The sequence below is a fragment of the Drosophila bipectinata genome, chromosome XR (assembly GCF_030179905.1).
Source record: "Drosophila bipectinata strain 14024-0381.07 chromosome XR, DbipHiC1v2, whole genome shotgun sequence".
Taxonomy (NCBI): domain Eukaryota; kingdom Metazoa; phylum Arthropoda; class Insecta; order Diptera; family Drosophilidae; genus Drosophila; species Drosophila bipectinata.
In genome coordinates this window covers 21,167,126-21,188,590 of record NC_091735.1, presented here as the reverse complement: position 1 = coordinate 21,188,590, position 21,465 = coordinate 21,167,126, and the positions used below count along the sequence as shown (strand labels likewise).

Here is a 21,465-nt window from a genome sequence, read left to right as displayed (position 1 = left end):
GCTAATATGGACTTGTATATCTGCACCTTACACCCAAGTGCGAGCTTGTTGCGTGGTGTGAGGTGCCAGGAGGAGAAGCCGTAGAAACACAAATATGTATAAAATCGAAGATTTCAACGTTGGATGCATATTCCAAAGATTTGGTAACTGCTACATGCCATTTTTTTATATGGGATGGTTTTACCATAATTTCCATTTTTATTATGGAAAGCCTTTCTTTTTTGCTACACTTGTCCAAAACATCATCGAGGTACAATCGTATTGTACAGAGACATGTATTTAATCCGTTTGGCCAGTCTGTTGGCTTTTAGCCTTCTAATATCTTATTTATTTATTTCGCAATACGTAATTCCTCATTAAATTCAAAAACGCTCTATAGTCCTTTAAAAATCGTCTATTTTCAAGAACTTATTCATCCCTGAGCCCATCACACCTATACTTTTCAATAAAACATTGGATGTAAAAGGTTTATTAAAATTTAGGACTAATAGTAGTCCATGACTTGAAATGTCAAATTTAAAAGTCCGGTACCGTTCGGATGATTTGTAGAAGGATCAGTATAACAACGAGTTTCTTAGAGCTAACATCAACAGCTCAGTTTCAAAATTCATAATAATTTATACATTTTGTAATTTAGTACAAGGAATTTCGAATTTAAGTAACCATGTCTGATACAACCGTTTTTTCGTCCTACGCCTCGATCACCGAATCGGAGATCTCGTTCGGAGTTCCTGCAGTTGCTTCCTCCCAAGGGTCGCAGAATGCCAAGGAAACCCAGAGTCCCGTCGCTGCTGTAGTTCCTGAGAATGCGGCACCGGAGGTATCTTTCGTAAAGGACGATGACGAGGAGAAGGAAATATCCGGGCAGCCCGCGTTAGATACTGTCCAGCCCAACCAGGTCAAGCCCAACACGGAATCCAGGAAAGCTTCCATGGAAGAAGACGATCGCGTTTACATCAAGGTGCTGGCTGATAAAGAGACCATTTATCGGTTCCTGATCAAGAGTGACTCGAAATTGGCCAAATTGATGGGTGCCTACAGCCTAGAAGCGAACCTGCCCATTGGGAACTTTCGATTCTACTACCAGGGAAAGATGGTCGACAAGGATGACACCGTCCAGAGCCTGGCTCTGCATCGGGGCTCTGTCATAGACGCCCTTACTGATCTAGAGGGATGGGACCATTCCTTCAATCAATTCATGAATTCGCTATCGTTTCACGATATTTAAATTCCGACGTTTATCTTCAAAATTAAAGCATTGTCTGATGCGATGTGTGATGAGTGTGCGACTTGAGTCCCCGGTATTTGGCTTTCACCGAAGGATGTCCAGCGCTTTCCAGAACTAACCTTATTAGAATTTTGGAATATAATGTATGGCAATTATAATAAAAATTTTAAATTAAAAAAAAAGCTATGATATCCATGCATTACTATCTTTGAGAAAAATGTTTCATTAAATAATTCAAATGTTGTTATGACTAATTGTAAAAATTGACTGGATTGTTTTAGGTAAATTTAATAGATTATCCTTAGAAATTACATTGACTTTGAATTGTTGGGTTGTAGTTGCCCTTTCTGGAGAATTACCCATATCCGAAATTTGATATATACTATATCTTCACCTAAAATTGAGGTCCTAAATTGATATTAGTTTCCATCTGTCTGACTACGTGTACTAGTCCCTTAGTTTCAAAGCTATTGTCCAATTACATCCGATCCGATACATATCTCCTCAATCCCGTAATACAAACAGATATCCTTTCAGATTTCGGGCTTTATTCTTGCACTGGCAGCTGCACGTCTTGTTTTTTATTACAAAAAATACATATTCAGGGTATACATTTATGCATAGTGTATGTTTTGTGTAAAAATATATATATGTGTAAATATAAAATAATATAATATTTGAATTACACTTCCATTTTGATTAAAGTCAATGGGAATTGTTTGTTTTTCTTCCTTTTTTTGTTTTTTTTTGGTTTTTGTAAAATAATTTTCATTTCTGTTTCCCCAGATGGGCGTCTTAAATGTTTATAGTTTGTTTAGTTTGATTGTTGGTTGTCTGTTTGTTTGTTTTCTGTGTTTTTGCATTTACATGTTATAGAAGTCGACAAACTCGACCGATCTCGGACGCCTACTGTAGCAGATTGGATCCAATCTCACAGGCTTCCACTTCTTCTTTTTCTACAGAACACACGCGCGCGTTAAATGCAAATATATTTTTGTCATTTTTTGTTTTGTTTTTTTCGTAATAAAAAAGGGAATAAAAGAAAAAGAAACAAAAACAAAATAAACTATTAGAAATAAATGCTCGTTTCTATATGCACACACACACAACTAAATTATAGGTATATATAAAGATATAGGTATATATATGTAGAATGTAAGAGTTAAAGATACAGGAATACTGGCTAAGGCTAATATCGGGGGCACAAAATGACGATACGATGCAACATGCAACTGAAATCGAAATTCGGAAATCATTCAACGGAAATCTTAGCTGCAAAATGCCATTGACATTCTTTTAATTCTATTTAGTTACTAACTAATTATAAACAGTTGTAGGTGTCTTTTTTGATTGTGGTCGTCTGTAAATTAATTTTGTTTTTTTTTTTGGAATTTTGGCTTGGCGCAGTCTTATCTAGATTCTAAAATGTAGACGGACGATTTTGATGGAATGCTTGGGTACCAACTGTCACCAAATGTCAGGCGAAATGCAGTGTACAACACCGGGAAGAGGATAGATTGGAAGTGGATGGTCAAGTGTATGTGGTAAGGGTACATATATGATTACAGAACTCAAAGAACTTCATTAAGCTACGATGGTTAATTACAGCTAGGGGGTGGGAAAGCCTCGCAGCATGCACTTCTTAAAATTTATGAGATTTCACTGGACATTTTTTTTGGAACAAACTGTTCTTTTGTTTCTACTTTTTTTTTAGCCACAAATTTTTAGGAACTGGAAGGATAAGGGATCGGGGGACCATACCAAACCGAAAAAGGAATCATGTCAGAGAACACAGACGAGAGCGAGGCGAGTGTGAGCTGCGCTTTTACATAACTTGGCCGGGTTATTTAAAACACGAGCAAATAGCAACAGCAACAACGACTACAATAGAATTGGTTTCAGGGTAATGGCCACCAAATGCATCGCTCCTGGATAATATAACTCATGAATAACCAAAGCTTACACAACTTGTTTCAACTCCAAGGCATAGTTTTGGCAAGTGAAAGAGGTAGCTTCACTTCCAAAACCTTGACTTGCAGTTTTAAAGATCGAAAATGATCAAGTCCTATCTAAAAACATAAATCGGTTAACCATTCAACTAGTTTTTTGATAATTATCGATTGAAACTCCTGTACAAATGACGATGCATTGGAGGGCCACTACACTGGAACCGAAAGTGGAGTGGGTTTAGACTAAACTGTAGCACTGGGCGGTGGCTGGTGGGCCGCCGGCGGTATGACATTCGGAATGGCCACCACACAGGCGCCGGCTCTGGCGAACGACATCGGCGCCAGTTCGTTCCATCCGTTGCGCACCGGATCGTACTCCTCGACGTTCTTCAGGGCCTGGTTGCCGTCGTAGCCGCCAACGACAATTAGGCGATCGCCGAGCAGGGCACAACCAATGGCATCTCGTCCCAGAGCCAAAGCGCAGATCTACACAGGAACAATCATCAAAAATGTATTGAAACGCATTCATTTCTAGCTCACCAATGTCCAAGTATCGGTGGCTGGATCGTAACGCTCCACCGTCTCCGTGCGACACACCATGGGGTTGCTGGCCGGGCAGTCGTGACCGCCCAGAGCGTACAAGAAGCCATTGGCCACCGTTACCTGAAAATCAGAAATACACATTCTTAAGCTTTGTCACAAGTATAGTGTAGTATAGTATTCCGGAGTCTTACGCCCACGCCGCCGCGGCGTCTATTCATCGGCGCCAGAAGACTCCATTTGTTGGTGTGCGGATCGTAGCATTCGATGGAGCGATGGCAGACAGATCCATCGCGTCCTCCCACCGCATACAGGCGACCACCCAGTACGGCCACTCCAGCAGTAGAACGCATTGAAGACATGGGAGCCACATAGCTCCAGGTGCGCGCCACGGGATCCCATCTGGTTTGGATTAATAATTAATTGTATTGACTTGATAAAAATTGATGAAATATAACCCACCTCTCCACTGTGTTCAGGTAACTCCAGCCATCGTGTCCGCCCACGGCATATAGCGGACCCTCCAGCACCGCCACTCCTAGGCCATGACGCGGCGTGGCCATTGCATTCAGCGGTGCCCAGGTCATCGTATTCAGGTCCAGACTCTCCACAGTGTTCAGGGTCTTCAGTCCATCCCTGCCACCGACTAATATAAGCTTATCCTCCATAACGGCGGCGCCGAATTGCAGCCGACGGCCGGTCATGTGCTTCCAAGGTGTCCACTTGTCCAGCCGCGGACAGTAGCTCTCAATGCTAATGGTGCCCTTGTGGGCATCCATGCCCCCGACAGCCAAGAGGCGACCCACCGTCGACTTGCGCGGTGTGGTGCGTTCGGTGGCGATCCGGGATCTGCGCTCGGGCATCAAGTGCCACTTGAAGGCCTCCATCACCAGCTGCTGGCACTCGTTGGCATTGCAGACGTTCTCCACATGATCCATGATGAACCCGGGCTGCAACAAGGGGAGTCGTACCAAGGCCAGCAGCTCGGGGATATGCTGCTCCCTGGCGGGGGAATCGTGACGCACCCAAGACATAAGGCTGTGGAAGACTTCCTGCTCCGTGGGCACGTTGAGATCATCGCTGCACAGCAGCTTACCCAGCTGGTCGGCGTTTAGCTGGAAGAACTCCTGGTTCTGGCACACTTGTGTGAAGTACTGGCAGGTATAGGCCTGGGCCAAGCGCAGCAAGGTGGTGCAGCTCTGCTGCTCCGCAAAGAAGGCGAATCCCAGGCAGTTCGACGGATGCAACTGGCGGGCGAGGAAGTTGCAGCAGGCAGTGACTACAGAATTGAGCTGAAGGAGGCAGGCGGTGGCCAGCAGCGTCTCCACCGTATCCTCGCGCATCTCGATGAATCCGGTGTAGCAATATTGCACCAGCAGATGCAGTGCATCGCCGTGCACCTCGCCGAGGGTTACCTCCTGTTCCTTGGTCTCGCGCAGCGATCCGGTGAACATGGCGGAGAAGTAGGCGCTCGACGCCGATAGCACCAAACGGTGAGCAGGCACTCTATATACATAATATTATATTTAAAATTTTAATATAATAAAGCATTTGAATAACAAATAAAATAATATTATGATAATGTAAACTACAAAATTAAAAATTAAATTAAAACAATTATTTACATTTATGAAACGCACTGCACCATAGAGCGCCATAGCACCATAGTACTCTGCATGCCAGTTGAAGTAGCGAGTCTTGGTTCTTGCCCCTTTGTTTACCATGGCACAGATCGGCAGGTTTCTGCGACCCGAAACCGGTTCAGAGCAGCGAGCTGCATAAGAAATCAAATAAAGCTGCAACTGCACTGGGACTGGGACTGGGAGCAGTGCACACAAATCTTGATCAGAAATCGTTGAATCTATATCTTTTCTACGATGGAGTTGTTTTTGTTTTGTTTTCAGTCTCTGTTTCTGTTGTTGTCTCTCCCCCCGAAACCGAAACCGAAACCAAAGCGAAACTCAAAACAAACTACGGAACTGCAACTGTTATTCGTCCCGTCTCCTTCTATCTCAGTGTGAGGCTTTCAATTGTTGGGCTTTGGGATCTCTCTCTTGTTCTCTCTTTTTGCAGAAGTCGCAATTAGTGCGACGCGTTCACAGCAACGGCCAAAAATATAGTTAATCCTAGTTAATAAATAGGGGTATCTTCTAGAAGTTCATTAAACTCATTAGACAGTCAGAATTTCCACAATTTTAAATTTATGATAAAACTCTTTATTTTATCAGCATGTTTCACTGATAAGCAAAGTGTAATAGCTTTATCAATATCAACAATAACGTAATTAATAACAATTGAGTAATAAAACCTTTCCAAGAAATCATGGGAAAAGCAATAAAAATACATATAGAAAGAAAACTTTCCATAAATCAATGAGGAATCTAATTGTATTCTCATGTTGATGTTATATATATATATAGTATACATAATTGGAAACTGAAGACATATTTCTTTTATCTTTTATGAATTAAAAGTTTAATTGAATGAAACCGAAGCTTGTATACAATTTATTCGCTGAAAAATTGGTCTTATAAACAGCTGTTACTTTTCTTATTAAGAACCTCTAAAAAAGTAAGCGTTCTTCTTGACTATGGACATCTGTTTAAACAATGAAACACCAAAATTACTACAAATGAAATAGAAACCTAAGCTAAGGCTACCATTTCAAAGCTTAGAATTGCAATTTAAGCAGAAAAATCCGAGAGGAACAGACTGACTTCCGGCTCAATGCAATTTGAGTACTTTTCTGCTGCCCCCAACTGTTCCTGCATGCACGCGCCTGTGTGTTAGTGTTTACTGTTGAAATTGCGTTGGGGACAGCGCAGCAGAGAAAACGGAAAACAGACAAAGAACCCAAGTGAACTGCGCCGAAGTGAAGGTCAGCGGAGGAGGGGAGGGGGGAATTGCTAATGAACTTTCCAATTCAGAAATATTCCTTTGTCTCTGGGACATGTTGGATGTGGCCATGTGGGAGGCCCTAACTCTTGAATGTACCACTTCCAGCACTCACCGCTTGCCATCGATGCCCGCGATCAGGACTACGTCGCACAGCTGCTGGCTGTCCATGTAGAGCTGCATCTTCTTGAGGATATTGTCGGCATGATCCCGGCACCGGAAGAACTCGTCCTGGCTTCCGGTCGAGTTCAGGCTGCCCAGGCTATAGTCTCGGGACAGTGATCCCATCGTGTTGTCCGCCAGCATGGAAATGTGACCGGATGTGGAAGCTGTCGAGTCCCGACTGGGGCTCTCCTTTTGATTGTTGACCGCCGACATGGCGCCCTGATGCCGATGCTACTGATTTGTGTGCTACGATGCTGCTGCTGCTGCTGCTGTTGTCCCGTTATTATTTCCCGCTTAGAAAGAGAGCTTTCGGTTGCGGCACGTCCGCATCGGAGCTCTGTCTTGCAGCTATTGTCGACGACGGATCCCCGCACGCTTATTGGAATGGTGTGGAATGGTTCGGATCGCAGCCAACTATAATTTGCAACAAAGAACGCGCGCCTGCTGTCTTGCCTCAATTTGTCGCTGCCCTCTCTTTCGCTCTGCACTCTTCACACTCTCAGCATTGCGTTTTGTTTTCTTTTCAGTTTTGTTTTTTTTTGTTTTGTTTTTTTTTTCCTTTCAATTTCTTTTTGTTGTTACTGTTGCGTCTTCAATTAGATAGGAAGATGCGCTCCCGCACATTATTTCAATTGCGTTCTGAGCCCTAGTCTGTAGAAGTAAATCGGTTATCAGAGATCGTCACAACTTATATGTGCTTGCATGCACAACTAACTTGCTACAGCCACAGCTGTTACTGGTAATTATTTTGACTACCAGCTAGAGGTGGCTCAATTTGGCGTCCCAGCTCGAGTTGCCAGATATAACGGTTATTCTTTAGCCGATTATCGCTAGATTTTTGGCAGTGTTGGTAGACCAATTGAAAAAAATATCGAAATAAAGAATTTGTTGTCAAAAAAGCATAACTCTCCTAAAAAAATAATCATTTCCAATAAAATTTGAAATGAAAAAAATTTGTGACATTGAGTTGTTACACAATTCTTCATTTTAAGGCTCCCTTTTATTCTTAATTTTTAAACCAAAGTAGCTTAAGCCTTGTGTTAGGATTAAATGTCATCTCTAGGAACTGAAAAAAAAGTGTTGAAAAACACCACGGAAAAGTATCCTTAGATTGGAAGCGCGCAGTTCAAACACGCGTCTTTATTGAAAATTATACAAAAATTAGACTGGTAGAAAGCTATTCGGTGCCACCATCATCGCCACCAAGTGGCGGCGGCGGACCCACCGCGAATTTGGACAAGTTTTCCAGAAACTCAATGTATGAGGCATGCTCGTGGGCGGTGGCCAAGTCCGAGACCTTCTCGACAAACTCGTTGGTGATCCCCACCTCGGCCAGCATATCCATAAGAAGGTCGTAGAGATCATCGACAAACAGGCTGGCCTCAATGGTATATGAGCGGTCGGTGCAGTCGTGCTCGTACAATGACACGTCTTTAATGTAGAACATGTCGGCATACTTTTGATTCGGCTTCGGCTCCCCCTCCGTGTCATCCTTGAAGGCCGTCTGGAAAAATTGGCAGTGAAGTGCGAGCAGGACCTCGTCCCGCTTGATCAGGACCTCGAACTTGGGAACACTCCGCATCGGAGTGCTTTCATCATGAACGGTTGGCGGCACACTCTTGCTGACATTAAAGACGATGGTGACCCGCTCCTTGGGTGTTGTCTTCACCAACTCGACCTCCGAACCGCGGAATATGGCCACATAGTCGTCCAGAAGTAGCGGCGCATTCAGTTTCAATTGTATCCGGCGTTCCTCGATGATTTCCCCGGTTAGAAACTCGACCAGATGGCGTTCCAATGGGGTCACCTCAGCCTTTTTCGGATTCAGTGTGAAACCATGATGATTTTCTCGCTTCTTCTTCTGCTCCTGTTCCTTATGTTCCTCCTGTTCCTGCTCCGCCAGGGGATTTTGATGCTCCTTTCCGTGCCAGTTGCCAGTGGAGATGGGTCGTCGGCCAGTAATATTGTACATCGCAATGCTGTGTCCAATGGGGCTTGCTCCCTTATAATCAGCGGCGACAAATACTCCTGAGCCTTGTCGCAACCAACCGTGTCGCACGACCTGGTCCATGGTGCGTGGCAACGGGCGGAACATTCGCATATACCAAGACATTGTATCGAAAAGTTAGAAAATTGGGGGCGGAAGGGTTACAAAAAAAATATTAGATTTTGAGATGTGTATGCCGCTGAAGTCGGTTGACAAATGAGACTGGTGAACTGGAGCCGACCCAGCTCAGAATTTGACTTTGACGTTTGAGATGCATAGCCTCCTAAGATGCCATATTCTACATGGATTGAAAAATATTTCAATGCTTGAATCAGGGGCTGCTAAATTTTAGGTTAGATTGTAAGTCCTTCTGGGGTTTGTCCAGGGAATCCAAGCTATATCCAAAATGGCATGAATACTGCGCTGCATCTTGGAAGGCAAGCATTCCACACAGTGCTTTACAGCGCAGGAATAGTCATTCCCCCTTTGTGCAACTTCAAAACAAAGAGATCCGACCGACTCCCCCATGCCCATTCACAAATCGGGATGCATTTCTCACCGTACATGGTATGACTTCGATTTCTTTATTTTCGATTTAATTGCAAGTTCTTTCATTCAGTTGTCTGGCTTTGTGCGGCGAAGATGCAGCCAAAGCCAAATCGGGAGACGGGGACAGGGGTCGTGTGATGGGGGACACATACAGATAGAGGTCGGAAGGAATCGAAAGAAATGGATATATATAACATGCATATACCTAAAACGTATATATACCCGCCTACATATGATACAACAGTACATGGCTACATACAAATAAATAACGTGTATGCGTGAGCGGATATAGGAAGGTAATGAAGATCGGATCGGGATCGGGGTGCCCCGAAGTGCACCCGAGATGCCGGAGATGCCTATGATGTAGTGAATGCCTTACAGCTGCATCTGCATCTAGTTGGGCGACGTATTGCGCTTTGGCGTCGACGGCGGCAGATCCATTGTCTTGCACACCCATCCCGATATATCCACCTCCTCCACCTCCGCCTTGCGTATCCACGGATGACTCTGCAAGAGAATAGATGCAAATAAGTGCATTGCCATGTGGCATGTGTGCGTAGATATTGCGTACCAGCAGGGTCTTGAGATCGGCTCGCTCGTCGGGCTGCTTCTTCAAGCAAATGTCCACAAAGTCCTTGAACTCGTTGGAGAATATCTTGTGCTCCAGCTTTGGCGGCGGTTCGTTCACAATGTAGTCCAGAAGCTCGAATATGGCCATTGCCCGCGGCTCGTCCACCGGCTGGCCACCCTCCTCGGCATTGTCCGCGAATATTGACTCTAACGTGGCGGTGTTCGGCGGCGGGATCGGGTACATGCCAATGGCCATTTCCACCAGTGACAGGCCCAGCGACCAGATGTCCGACTGCACGGAGTAGTGAGTGCCCTGCAGTCGCTCCGGCTGGAAGAATACCCAAGATTAGTAATCAGTACATGCTTGCCCAAGGTTACCCAATACAATTGAACCATCTTTAGATTTAGAGGATCCTTAGCCCACTCACCGACATGTAGCTGCGGGTGCCCACAAACGAGTTGGCCATGGAGTCTATCAACTGGCCGGAAACGCCGAAATCACAGATCTTTATCTCGCCGCTGCTATTGACGAGAATATTGCTCGGCTTCACGTCCCGATGGATGATGGCGTGCTTGTCGCGCAGGTAGCTCAATCCCTTCAGCACGGCCAGTGTTATCCGGCCCAGAATCGACTCTGGTATCCGGCCAGCCCGCTTCAGGATCAGATCGAGGGATCCCCCATCCATGTATTCCATGCAGATGCTGATTTCACCGTCACTGTAAAAGGCGCCGTAGAATCCGACGATGTGCGGGAAGTTGCATTCGTGGAGGACCTTTAGCTCGCGCAGGATCTGTTTCTTGATCGCCGGCTTCACCTCCAGGTGGATCAGTTTCCTGGCCATTATCAGGTGTGTGTGCGTGTGCCGGACCTTCATGACGACGCCTCCGTTGCCGGAGCCCAGCTCGCCGAGCTTCTCCAGATCCTCGTCCGACAGCTCGCCGATCTTCTCCTTTTGGCTGAGGAAGACCTTGATCCTTTTCCGTTCCGTGTCGTCCATGTCCAGGCCCTCCAGTGTCTCCGTCAGCGCATCGATGCTCGTCTTCGGCTTGCCCAGCAAACTGTGTGTGCTTTAATTTAACCTCTTAATGAATTTTTGCGAGTCAAAACGAAAAATTGAAAACGGGATGCGAGGGGATGCCGGGGTATGAGTTGCAGGACTGGGTTTAGGGTTGGATGGTGGATGGTGTGGGTGTGTGGGTGAGGTGAGGGTGCACTTTCGCGACTTCTTTTGGTTTCTGTTTACAATACCGGTTAGTGTAATAGCATTTTTCTAACAACTTTGACATTATTTTTTGGAAAAAAGAGACTTAATTTTTCCAATTATTCTCCCAATTACTTTAGTTAATATATTTAGTTTTTATTTAAAATAAACTTTTGACTTGGAGTCCTAGGATCTTGACTGGCATTGTTGGCAGGTGTGGGCGGGTTGCCTGCGTCATAAGAAGCCCAAAAGAACGGCCCAAAGTACCCACACCAGCGAAAAAGAGAGCAACCTGGCCGACAACTCTCTCTCTCGCCTCACTCTCTTTCCTTGGGCGGATTGGATTTCCTCGAATCATCGGGCTTGCAACTTAATTGTAATCTTATCAAAGGAAACAAAAGGAAAAACCCTGCACGAAAGAGCACCTTTGATAAATGAAAACTTGGAAATGGGAGTGAGAATGGGGATTAAAATTGCATTATATTCTAGTTAGATGGCTGAATGGGATATTTACTCTGTGCCCGAGGGGGTTTTGAATGGCGGTGTGGGTGCCACTTGGGTGGCCGCACCAGTTGCCTCCGAATTCACCGGCGGCAGCACCAGGTTCAGCTTGTTCTTCGACATTTTCACGGCACTCTTCCGGCTCCTGCGCTAGCTCCGATTCCAGTTAGTGGTCCTGCTCCTCTCCCAGCTCCTTTTCCGCTGTACTTTCGTTTCAATAAACAAACAACGAAACGAAAACTAACGAAAATTTTCGAGGGAAAAACAACAACAATCCACGAACAGCGGCGGCGGCGGCGGCGTCCGATGGGGGAAGGGGCAGGGAACGTCGGCGGAGGCGGTGGGGGACGACCAGCTGCAAAATCTCCGTCTTATTCCCGCTGGCAGGTGAATGATTTCGTTTGCAGGTTCCCCGTTCGACTCAATGATGCATCAATAACAACAACAATCCGAGAGTTACCTATTTTTTGCACTCTCACTTTGCCAAATTCGCCGACTTCAATTAGTCTTTTTTTTTTGCTCAGACGATGCGCGAACTAAATGCAAGTGTGACCAAGTGGTGCAAGTGCATGGAGCCACCAAATTTAAATTCTAAAATACTATTTACTAAATTGATATATATATTATAATTTTATAAATTATGTTTAGCTTCCAGATTCTAATCCGGTATGCAGAACATAACATATTAAATTATGTGAAAATTGTTAATGAAAAAAATAACAAATCTAGTAGCATCATGTAGTGTTCATTTTAAATTCCGTTACAAATTGAAATAAAGTTATTTTGATATTTCTTTCAAAACTTAAATCTCACTAGAAAATTGCAATTAAATTGCATTTTTTCGAAATAAGTCACAATTAGCTGCAGTTACGATAGATAAATTGAAACTATCGATACCTTCAAGGGAATCAAGTGCCATCACCTGCAGCAGCTGCTTGCCTCTTGTTGTGTAACTTAAACGCTTGAATTTCTGGTAAATATTGGCAAAATAGTGCTTTTAACTGCTTTGATTTGATGTGGAAATATACCCCACAGATCACAAGATGTCGGCAAACGCTGCCCGTGGCTCTACGTCGCTGTTGAAGCGCGCCTGGAACGAGATTCCCGATATTGTCGGTGGATCCGCTCTGGCACTTTGCGGAATTGTTATGGCCACTATCGGAGTGGCCAACTACTATGCTAAGGATGGTGACAACCGTCGCTACAAGCTGGGCTATGTTGTCTTCCGCCATGACGATCCTCGTGCCGAAAAGGTGCGCAACGATGAGGACGACTAAACGGATGGAGACAGAACATGGGATAGAATCTTCGCCAGCCGGTAGTCTCATTCTCAGCTTTCCTTTTTTTTGTTCATGCTAAAGCTAAGTAAAAAAATCTATATGTACAGAAGGATATGTTTTATCTAGTGGAGCTTGTTTTAGAGACTATACATGTTGGATTCTAACTTGAGATAGATAGGTCTAGAGACCTTTGCAAAGATAATATGGTCATTTGAAGACTTCTTCCAAACGATGATTATTCTTGAGACTTGTGTGCGAATTTGTAATGAAAACGCCAAGCTTTTTCTGTGAGGAATCGCTCATTGCAAACGGTGCACCGATGCCGCCGTGCACAACTTTGTTTGTCCATACCACTCGTACTTTTAACTTCCTTCTCTTGGGCAGAAGTGGGTGCTTCTTCAGCCAGGGAACCCATCCAATCGGCATCCGCTACCTCCGGCGAAGCCTCCTCGACGCGCTCCACGGGTGTCTGTGGTGTCTCATCTGTTTTTGATTTCTGTGTTTTGTTAGCAATGCTTCGCTTCCTGCGCTGCTCGAATTTCAGTGCCACATTAAACTCGCTGTAGGCTCCGAGCCACTGGTGATGGAATTCGTAGGCCAGGGATAGCTTCCTTAGGCAAATGCGACATATTTGTTTGGGGTAATCATCTGCGAAGTCCAGAGGCGGCAAACTGGCAGGAAGGCAAGTGGACATCAGCTCGGCGATGGGAACCAATTTGTCCATTGTTTTGGTGCTCTCCTCGAAGATGTTCAATGGCTCCAGGCACTCGTTGCCACAGGTTCGGCAGAAGCTCTCAAAAATGTCCATTTCGCTTCAGTTTTTCCAAAAAGTTCTTCAATCGTGAGAGTTTGTTTTTTTGAGCCAACAGTGGGACCGTATAAAAAAACCATGCAATTTAATTTATTTAAAAAAACTAAACTCTTTTTAAATATTAAAATAAATTGACATGAAAATAATTATTAAATTTAAAATATAAATGTTTAAATTTATTAAAAATTTAAAAACTGTACCGAAGGGAAAATATGGTATTTTTGAAAATAACTTGCATCTGGGCACATTGCGGCCATCATTTTTTTTTTGTGTGTTTGGTGAAAAGAGCCGGAAAGTAGTTCGAAAAATGATGTGGAAGGCTCTGCTAATTACCGTCCTGGCATTTGTGCACTGCCAGGCGGTCCTGGAAACGGATGCTAACACCTTGGTGCTACTAGACAACCTGGCCATCCGCGAAACCCACTCCATTTTCTTCAAATCGCTGCAAGGTAAAATGAAAATGCCGGCTAACCTCTGACGTGGACAAAAGTTCATGGGATGATTGGGGCGGTTGCCACCCGTCGATTCTTGAAGAGTGCTAAGCTGATACTCATTTAGGAGAATATTACCTCCTAAGTATCTCAACTAACGAAATCTTTCTTTTCAGATCGAGGCTTCAAACTCACATACAAGTTGGCGGATGACTCCAGTCTGCTGCTTTCCCGGTATGGGGAGTATCTCTACAAGAACGTGATCATCTTTGCCCCAAGTGTCGAGGAATTCGGTGGAGACATCAGCGTAGAACGACTGGCTCAGTTTGTGGACGATGGCGGCAATGTTCTGGTGGCAGGCAGCGAGAAATCCGGCGATGCTCTGCGCGAATTCGCCTCGGAATGTGGCTTCGAGCTGGACGAGGAGAATGCCGCGGTGATTGACCATCTGAATTACGATGCCAGCGATGCTGGAGACCACACCACCATCCTCACTTCGGCCAAGAACCTCATCCAGGCGGACACCATCGTGGGCAAGGCAAATAGAAAATCGGACGCAGCCCCTCTGATTTACCGCGGCACTGGTCTTATTGCCGACAAGGAGAACCCTCTGGTCCTGAAAGTCCTCACAGCCGAAAGCAGTGCCTACAGCTACAACCCCGATTCCAGCGTTACAGATTACCCGCATGCTGTGGGCCGTGGTACCCTACTGATTGCTGCCCTCCAGGCAAGAAACAACGCCCGTGTGGTGTTCTCCGGTTCCCTGGTCTTCTTCTCCGACGAGAGCTTCACCACGGCAGTACAGTACGCCCAGAGTGGAGTCTTCCACAAGCAGGCCGGAAACCGGGCTGTAGCCGAGTCCATCAGCCAGTGGGTGTTCGGTGAAACCGGACGTCTTCGCGTCGGTTCTGTGCAGCACAACAAGGAGGGCGAACGCTTACCGCCAGAGCAGGCCTACACCATCACCGATCCCGTCGTCTACACCATCGCCATTGAAGAGCTGGTGGATGGACAGTGGCGCGCCTTCAAGGCCAACGATATTCAGCTGGAGTTTGTCCGCATAGATCCCTTCGTGCGCACCTATCTGAAGCAAACAAAGACCGGAGCCTACGAAGCCAAGTTCAAGATTCCTGACGTCTACGGAGTGTACCAGTTCAAGGTGGATTACGATCGTGTCGGCTACACGCACTTGTACAGCACCACCCAGGTGTCAGTGCGGCCCCTGGAGCACACCCAGTACGAGCGATTCATTCCAAGCGCCTTTCCCTACTACACCAGCGCCTTCTCGATGATGATCGGGGTGTTTGTCTTCTCTTTCGTTTTCCTGCACTTCAAAGACGAGCCCACTGGCAAGAGCTCCAAGGACGATAAGAAGACTCAGTAGTGTAGCACTTGCAATTACATTCTTAAATTGTGGTTCACAAATCATACATTATAATCATGTTCCAAATTGGGGAACTGATTCAATAAATACGATTGCGTTTTATTTTTTAATAAAAATTAAATGATGTATGCAAGAAGCGAAATACTTTTTTCTAAATAAACTTTAATTTATAAAACAATTTCTTAAATTCTAAAAACCAAAACTAAAATGCGTATTAATATATTTATTTTTTTTTATTATTGGTGTTACCATAAGTTTGGTCCGTTTTCAACAGTCACTGTTCGAACTATTTTGTACTCCCAAAATTAGAGAGTTATGATAGGATTATAAATTAGATTCTAAGTCTGATTAAAATAAAAATTTAAAATATACGCAAAACAAACATGAAAAATTCATTACTATCGCATAAAAATGTCGATATTTTCAAAATCTTATCGATATTGTTATACTTAACTGGCCACACTGATTATATTTGCCTTTTCCATCACTGAAAAGCCACCGCTTCTCTTAATATTTTTTTCCGAAAATTAAAAAATTTTTCATTCACATATTTAGAAACATTTTGGAATAATTGCAACGGCGCAGCGCGCGTTTACAAACTAACTAGCCATGGACATCGACCTAAGTCTGGACGAGATTATAGAGCGAAAGCGCGCTCAAGGAGGAGGCCGGCCAATTGACAAAAAATTGTAAGTTAAATAAACTGAAAATGGCGTTTATGGGAGAATGGGTATTCAATGGATGAATTGCAGTACTGCGAGCTATACGAAGCCGCGTCCCAAATTACTTAACAAGCCGGCATTTAAGGCTGGACCAGGACAAGGGGGCATGCAGTCGGATCAGCCGGTGCCGCGCTCCTTTGATGCCCGGAACAAAATCATTCAGAAGACACGTGCCAAGATTGCGGATGCCCGCGAAATACTCAACCAAAACATGCGCGAGTCGGGCATCGATGCCCGTCAGTTACTGCTCGAGCGTAAGAAGGAGCGACTTGACGTCAACTCGTCCGACGAATCCCTGTCCCTGCCGCCGCCGCCTGTGCGTAGCATTTCGCGTCATGCTCGAGGAGTGGGCGTCCACCTGGGCCATTTTGGACAACGCACTATCACTATGTCCGACCGGTCTGGTGGTGGAGTTATCGAGGCCGGCTACGATTCAGAGTCTGATGACGATCGTGGTCCGCCGACCAGACGGTTTAACGGATCCAAATTGAACCCGGCGTCCAAGGCATTTGTGCCTCGCGGCTACGTAGATCATGATAATATGCAGGAACTTGAAGAGGGTTAGTAATGGGCAATGATATCCGAAAATCGTTTAAAACTATTCTTTTCCAGAGGAAATAAGCCGAACTTTGCATTTTGGCAACTACACTAACCAGCCGCCAGCACGCTACACGTTTGGTGGCTACGATTTAAATCGGGACGACGACGTGGAGATGTCCACAGCTCCGCTAAAGAACAACATTGCCAATGATCCGTTTGCCATATACGAGGCGGCTCGCAATCGTATCGAGCGCCCCTCGCTGCCATCTCCGCTTATTGTGGGCCGTTCGGATACGGTTGATAAGCTTTTTGAGCGCCGCCAGCGTAACATAGTGCCCACCACCAATCTGCCGGAGTCGCTGCGTGCCCGTTTGTTTGGCGGCGAACCGGATCGCCGTGTCTCCCATGGAATCTATGCTAATGAAAATAGAAATAGGGGTAGTGCCAGACAGGTCGTCCCCAGGGGCGGCCGCAGCGGAACCGGTGGTAGTGGCGGTAGCAGCAGCGGAGGCGGCAGCGCTGCCGGTGGCTCTTCTGGATCCACTTTGACCCAATCAAAATCTTCACGCCGTTCTCCACCTCTGGGTGCGGCCAACAACAAGGCTGGCTACCGTCTTCTAGTCAGCAATCTACACGCGAACGTAACCACGGCTGATATTCGTGAGCTTTTCAACGATATAGGGCCCATGTACGATGCCCATGTCGTGCGCCCCGGCACCGCCGAGGTTATATACAAGACTTTGGAGCATGCCGAAATGGCTGTGGAGGCGTACCACCATCGCGAGTTTGATGACCAGCCCATGCATTGTGTGCTGGTCAATCCGCACTCGTCCAACCGATCCTCGCGATCGGCAAGGTGAGCGTACTTCAATATTCCATTGGAGTGTATAGCACTCGAGACTCATACTTCTTCTTCTGCAGCTCTCGCACAGTTACCACCAACTCCTCGGGCGTGGAGGTGGACATTGATGCACTCCATTCGGTGCTTTTCCGGGACCGCTAGGCAGCTATTTTTCGACCAGGCCAGCGGCAGCAAATATGTAACGCAAATTAGGAAATTTTCCAGCTAGACTAACTACACACCACGGCATTAGTGCATCCAGCATCCAGCATCCAACGTATTGCGCATCATACTCAAATGCATCATCTCTTTAGTTCTAAGACCTTCCGTGCGCTGTCAGCGAATCATCAGTACGACGACAAGAAAGAACGATCTTGCGTTTTTTTTTTGTAATTCAGTAAACAAGAAAATTTAAAGCCAAAATTGCATTTTTTTATAAACTATGTAGTACTATATTCTGAATAGTGGCTCTGTAATTTATAGACTCTTGTGGGGACACCCTGCCGACCATTGCTTTGAGGTTCATTCGCGGTGAGATATGGATATAGATGGTCATGAAACACGAAGATATCATTGAGGTTTTTACGGTTTTAAGGATTTTTTAAGCAGAGTATTGTATTCTATAATGGTTTTTGTACAGGGACATGTTTTTGACCCGTTTGGTCATTAGTCTGTTGGCTATTTAACCTTCTCATGTCTTATTAATGAATTTCGCAATATGTAGTTTCTTATTGCATAAAAAAAACATTGGATGTAAAAGATTCATCAAAATCTGGGACTAATAGTAGTCCATGACTTGAAAAGTCCGGAGCCGTTCGGATGATCTGTAGAAGGATCAGTATAACAACGAGTTTCCTAGAGCTAACATCACAGCTCAGTTTCAAAATTCATAATAATTTATACATTTTGTAATTTAGTACAAGGAATTTCGAATTCAAGTAACCATGTCTGATACAACCGTTTTTTCGTCCTACGCCTCGATCACCGAATCGGAGATCTCGTTCGGAGTGTCTGGAGTTGCTTCCTCCCAAGGGTCGCAGAATGCCAAGGAAACCCAGAGCCCCATCGCTGCCGTAGTTCCTGAGAATGCGGCACCGGAGGTATCTTTCGTAAAGGACGATGACGAGGAGAAGGAAATATCCGGGCAGCCCGCGTTAGATACTGTCCAGCCCAACCAGGTCAAGCCCAACACGGAATCCAAGAAAGCTTCCATGGAAGAAGACGATCGCGTTTACATCAAGGTGCTGGCTGATAAAGAGACCATTTATCGGTTCCTGATCAAGAGTGACTCGAAATTGGCCAAATTGATGGGTGCCTACAGCCTAGAAGCGAACCTGCCCATTGGGAACTTTCGATTCTACTACCAGGGAAAGATGGTCGACAAGGATGACACCGTCCAGAGCCTGGCTCTGCAACGGGGCTCTGTCATAGACGCCCTTACTGATCTAGAGGGATGGGACCATTCCTTCAATCAATTCATGAATTCGCTATCGTTTCACGATATTTAAATTCCGACGTTTATCTTCAAAATTGAAGCATTCTCGAATGCGATGTGTGATGAGTGTGCGACTTGAGTCCCCGGTATTTGGCTTTCACCGAAGGATGTCCAGCGCTTTCCAGAACTAACCTTATCAGAATTTTGGAATATAATTTTTGGCGATTATAATAAAAATTTTAAATTTCAACAAAATATGCTGTTTTTGTGGGCGGTAGGGTAGTGGTGAAGATTATTAATCATTTGGGCGAAGGTGGAATAATTTTGGTGTACCAAATTGGAGCTAGTGTGGGGACAAAATATTATAACATGTAAAATATAATAAAAAATATTTTTATTCGGGATTAATATTAATATTTTAATTTGGTATAAGAATAATAAAAATTTAACATTTTCATACATTTCCAAAGTCTTTTCTTGGTGGTAATGAAGGTAATGGAGCCCCAACATAATGGCAGCGACCTATGCGGACGATACCGCCTTCCTGACCGCTGCTGACAACGCTACAGAGGCAGCTGCTGTCATGCAGGAGCAACTAGATCTTCTCGGTGATTGGCAGAAAAGGTGGAATATTCAAGTAAATGACGATAAATCCACCGCCAATCCTGGGCTTCACGCTAGACAGGAGGCTTACTTGGAAGCCTCACCTAGTCAAAAAGCGAAAGCATTGTGAAGTTAGATTGAAGGCGTACTATTGGCTTATGGGTAGGAGGTCGAAGCTAAGGACCTCTTCGGCCAATTTGGACATACGGGATCCAACTTTGGGGCACGGCCAGCAAGACTAATATTCAGACTATCCAGACGTTTGAAAATAAAGCCCTCCGTATCGCTACTGGAGCCCATGACTACCAGGTTCTTGGCTTCCCATGGGTGAAGGAGGAGATCCGGAGAAGCAGCAGCAAGTACATCCAGAGACTACAGAACCACCCCAACGAGTTGGCGACCACTCTCCTCGACAACAGCGAGCAGATGCCCAGAACTCACCCGCTGGACCTCATCCGGAATAACTCTTAGACTTTCATATTTTTCCACCTCTAACTTAAGTTACACATAGGCCCAGTTTTCTGCCACAATATTTAATATTCACACAAAATTAAAAAAAGAAACAAACCCAAGTAGTCTATGACCCAAACTGTCAAAACCCTATAACTGGTCCTGTTTCGGATGAAACCCAGAATGTTCAGTCTAAACTCGGATCTCCTCTCGTCAACATCTCGATTTATAAAAAATTCCAAAATTCTTCATATTTTTTGGTCCAATTAAGTTAAAAGTGAATGTTTTGTAAAGCTTTATACCCTCGTTTGTAATGTCGGATTTGAGTGTACAAGCCGCTGTTTTCCGGAGAAGCGCAATGGACGCACTAACGGCAAGCTAGAGGATGACTATCAGCTTGTGGATGCCATCTGGGTTACGCGATGATGCCTCAGACGCCCATTGGAAGGATCTGGTTTTATAACGGAGGAGCGCTCATTCGCAGTAACTATACAGCCAATAGCTTGGGTTTTCCGTGGGGTGATGCAATCGATGTCTTTACGAGCCTTTGCTTCCAAAATGACCAAAATTCAAAATCTCAAAATTATAAACGTCATTAAAATTGCTAATTGTTTCCTGTAAGACGGTGGGTTTCCCAAGAGAATCCTAATAAAGATCAAATACTGAGTGTAATCGAAATTCCAAAGTATCTGCTATATGACGATGTGCTTCCAGGAGAATCATATTTGACCATGGGTTTCCAAGAGAGCCCTTATTAAATGTATCTCCTATATTACAAAACGATCCCATATAAAATCAAATCGAAAGTGATGACACGTATCTGCCATATGACGATGGGTTCAAAGAGGATCCTGATCAGACCATAAACTAGGTGTAATTCTGATCTCCAATATGGCGGTGGTTCCCAAGAGGATTCTATCACTAACCATACAGCATATAGACAACCCATTTCATACAACGAAAATGGACGCGAAAATTTCTTGCGACAGGCCCCAGCAGGCCCCAGAGCGGATTTCTTACGCTCTCTTACGCTCATCGTTCGTTCATCTTACGCTCATTCTCTCATTAAATTTTTTCTGTTTCTCAGTCTCTAAACGGAGCGCGATGAAGAAGGTTGGCCTGCGCTTCGGTTGATCTTCGTATGTATGCGTGTCACACATTCACATACATGGGTGTATGTGTGCGTGCGATTTCGTTTCGAAGCCAGCGCACAAAATTTTGATTTTTCTTACTTTTCAGGCTTGCTACCCTAACCAAATTCAGGTATTCGTTATTTGATGAAATGACGAAAGAAATTATATTATTTTTTATATTATATTTTTTATTATTTCAGCATACATTTTTAATTTATTTACGAATAAGATTAAGTGTTAGTAGTAAAA

General features: G+C 44.8%; 7 protein-coding genes across 9 annotated transcripts; 3 read left to right on the top strand and 4 right to left on the bottom strand.

Annotated features, from left to right (window-relative positions):
• Positions 1-1,756: 1,756 nt before the first annotated feature.
• LOC108127172 (kelch-like protein 5) lies at positions 1,757-7,557 on the bottom strand. 2 transcript variants are annotated; one of them, XM_017244063.3, is made up of 7 exons: positions 7,493-7,557; positions 6,728-7,428; positions 4,180-5,223; positions 3,912-4,119; positions 3,718-3,840; positions 3,427-3,663; positions 1,757-2,184 (listed from the first exon to the last, which is right to left on the bottom strand). In XM_017244063.3, exons 2-7 carry the CDS (start codon positions 6,988-6,990, stop codon positions 2,092-2,094), a joined length of 1,968 nt encoding a protein of 655 aa, XP_017099552.1. In that variant the 5' UTR covers positions 6,991-7,428; positions 7,493-7,557; the 3' UTR covers positions 1,757-2,091. The 2 variants fall into 2 exon arrangements, with proteins under 2 accessions (XP_017099552.1, XP_017099551.1); XM_017244062.3 differs by having other exon boundaries at positions 6,728-7,526.
• A 326-nt stretch (positions 7,558-7,883) lies between these two features.
• LOC122321921 (complement component 1 Q subcomponent-binding protein, mitochondrial-like) lies at positions 7,884-8,991 on the bottom strand. The gene has a single exon (XM_043213034.2). The coding sequence runs from the start codon at positions 8,888-8,890 to the stop codon at positions 7,955-7,957; it is 936 nt and encodes a 311-aa protein (XP_043068969.1). The 5' UTR covers positions 8,891-8,991; the 3' UTR covers positions 7,884-7,954.
• Positions 8,992-9,315: 324 nt separating this feature from the next.
• Dsor1 (mitogen-activated protein kinase kinase 1) lies at positions 9,316-12,129 on the bottom strand. 2 transcript variants are annotated; one of them, XM_017244068.3, is made up of 4 exons: positions 11,600-12,129; positions 10,312-10,942; positions 9,885-10,211; positions 9,316-9,820 (listed from the first exon to the last, which is right to left on the bottom strand). In XM_017244068.3, exons 1-4 carry the CDS (start codon positions 11,707-11,709, stop codon positions 9,707-9,709), a joined length of 1,182 nt encoding a protein of 393 aa, XP_017099557.1. In that variant the 5' UTR covers positions 11,710-12,129; the 3' UTR covers positions 9,316-9,706. The 2 variants fall into 2 exon arrangements, with proteins under 2 accessions (XP_017099557.1, XP_017099556.1); XM_017244067.3 differs by having other exon boundaries at positions 10,312-10,951; positions 11,600-12,127.
• A 216-nt stretch (positions 12,130-12,345) lies between these two features.
• NdufA3 (NADH:ubiquinone oxidoreductase subunit A3) lies at positions 12,346-12,975 on the top strand. The gene is made up of 2 exons (XM_017244071.3): positions 12,346-12,559; positions 12,622-12,975. Exon 2 carries the CDS (start codon positions 12,630-12,632, stop codon positions 12,861-12,863), a length of 234 nt encoding a protein of 77 aa, XP_017099560.1. The 5' UTR covers positions 12,346-12,559; positions 12,622-12,629; the 3' UTR covers positions 12,864-12,975.
• On the bottom strand, positions 12,666-13,747 carry Dlip1 (Dorsal interacting protein 1). Its single transcript, XM_017244069.3, has one exon. The coding sequence runs from the start codon at positions 13,672-13,674 to the stop codon at positions 13,102-13,104; it is 573 nt and encodes a 190-aa protein (XP_017099558.2). The 5' UTR covers positions 13,675-13,747; the 3' UTR covers positions 12,666-13,101.
• A 190-nt stretch (positions 13,748-13,937) lies between these two features.
• Positions 13,938-15,628, top strand: Ost48 (dolichyl-diphosphooligosaccharide--protein glycosyltransferase non-catalytic subunit Ost48). The gene is made up of 2 exons (XM_017244066.3): positions 13,938-14,126; positions 14,285-15,628. The coding sequence occupies exons 1-2, from the start codon at positions 13,985-13,987 to the stop codon at positions 15,490-15,492; spliced, it is 1,350 nt and encodes a 449-aa protein (XP_017099555.1). The 5' UTR covers positions 13,938-13,984; the 3' UTR covers positions 15,493-15,628.
• Positions 15,629-15,956: 328 nt separating this feature from the next.
• Positions 15,957-18,018, top strand: LOC108127173 (uncharacterized). The gene is made up of 4 exons (XM_017244064.3): positions 15,957-16,181; positions 16,245-16,774; positions 16,827-17,610; positions 17,676-18,018. Exons 1-4 carry the CDS (start codon positions 16,102-16,104, stop codon positions 17,755-17,757), a joined length of 1,476 nt encoding a protein of 491 aa, XP_017099553.2. The 5' UTR covers positions 15,957-16,101; the 3' UTR covers positions 17,758-18,018.
• The last annotated feature ends 3,447 nt before the right edge of the window (positions 18,019-21,465 follow it).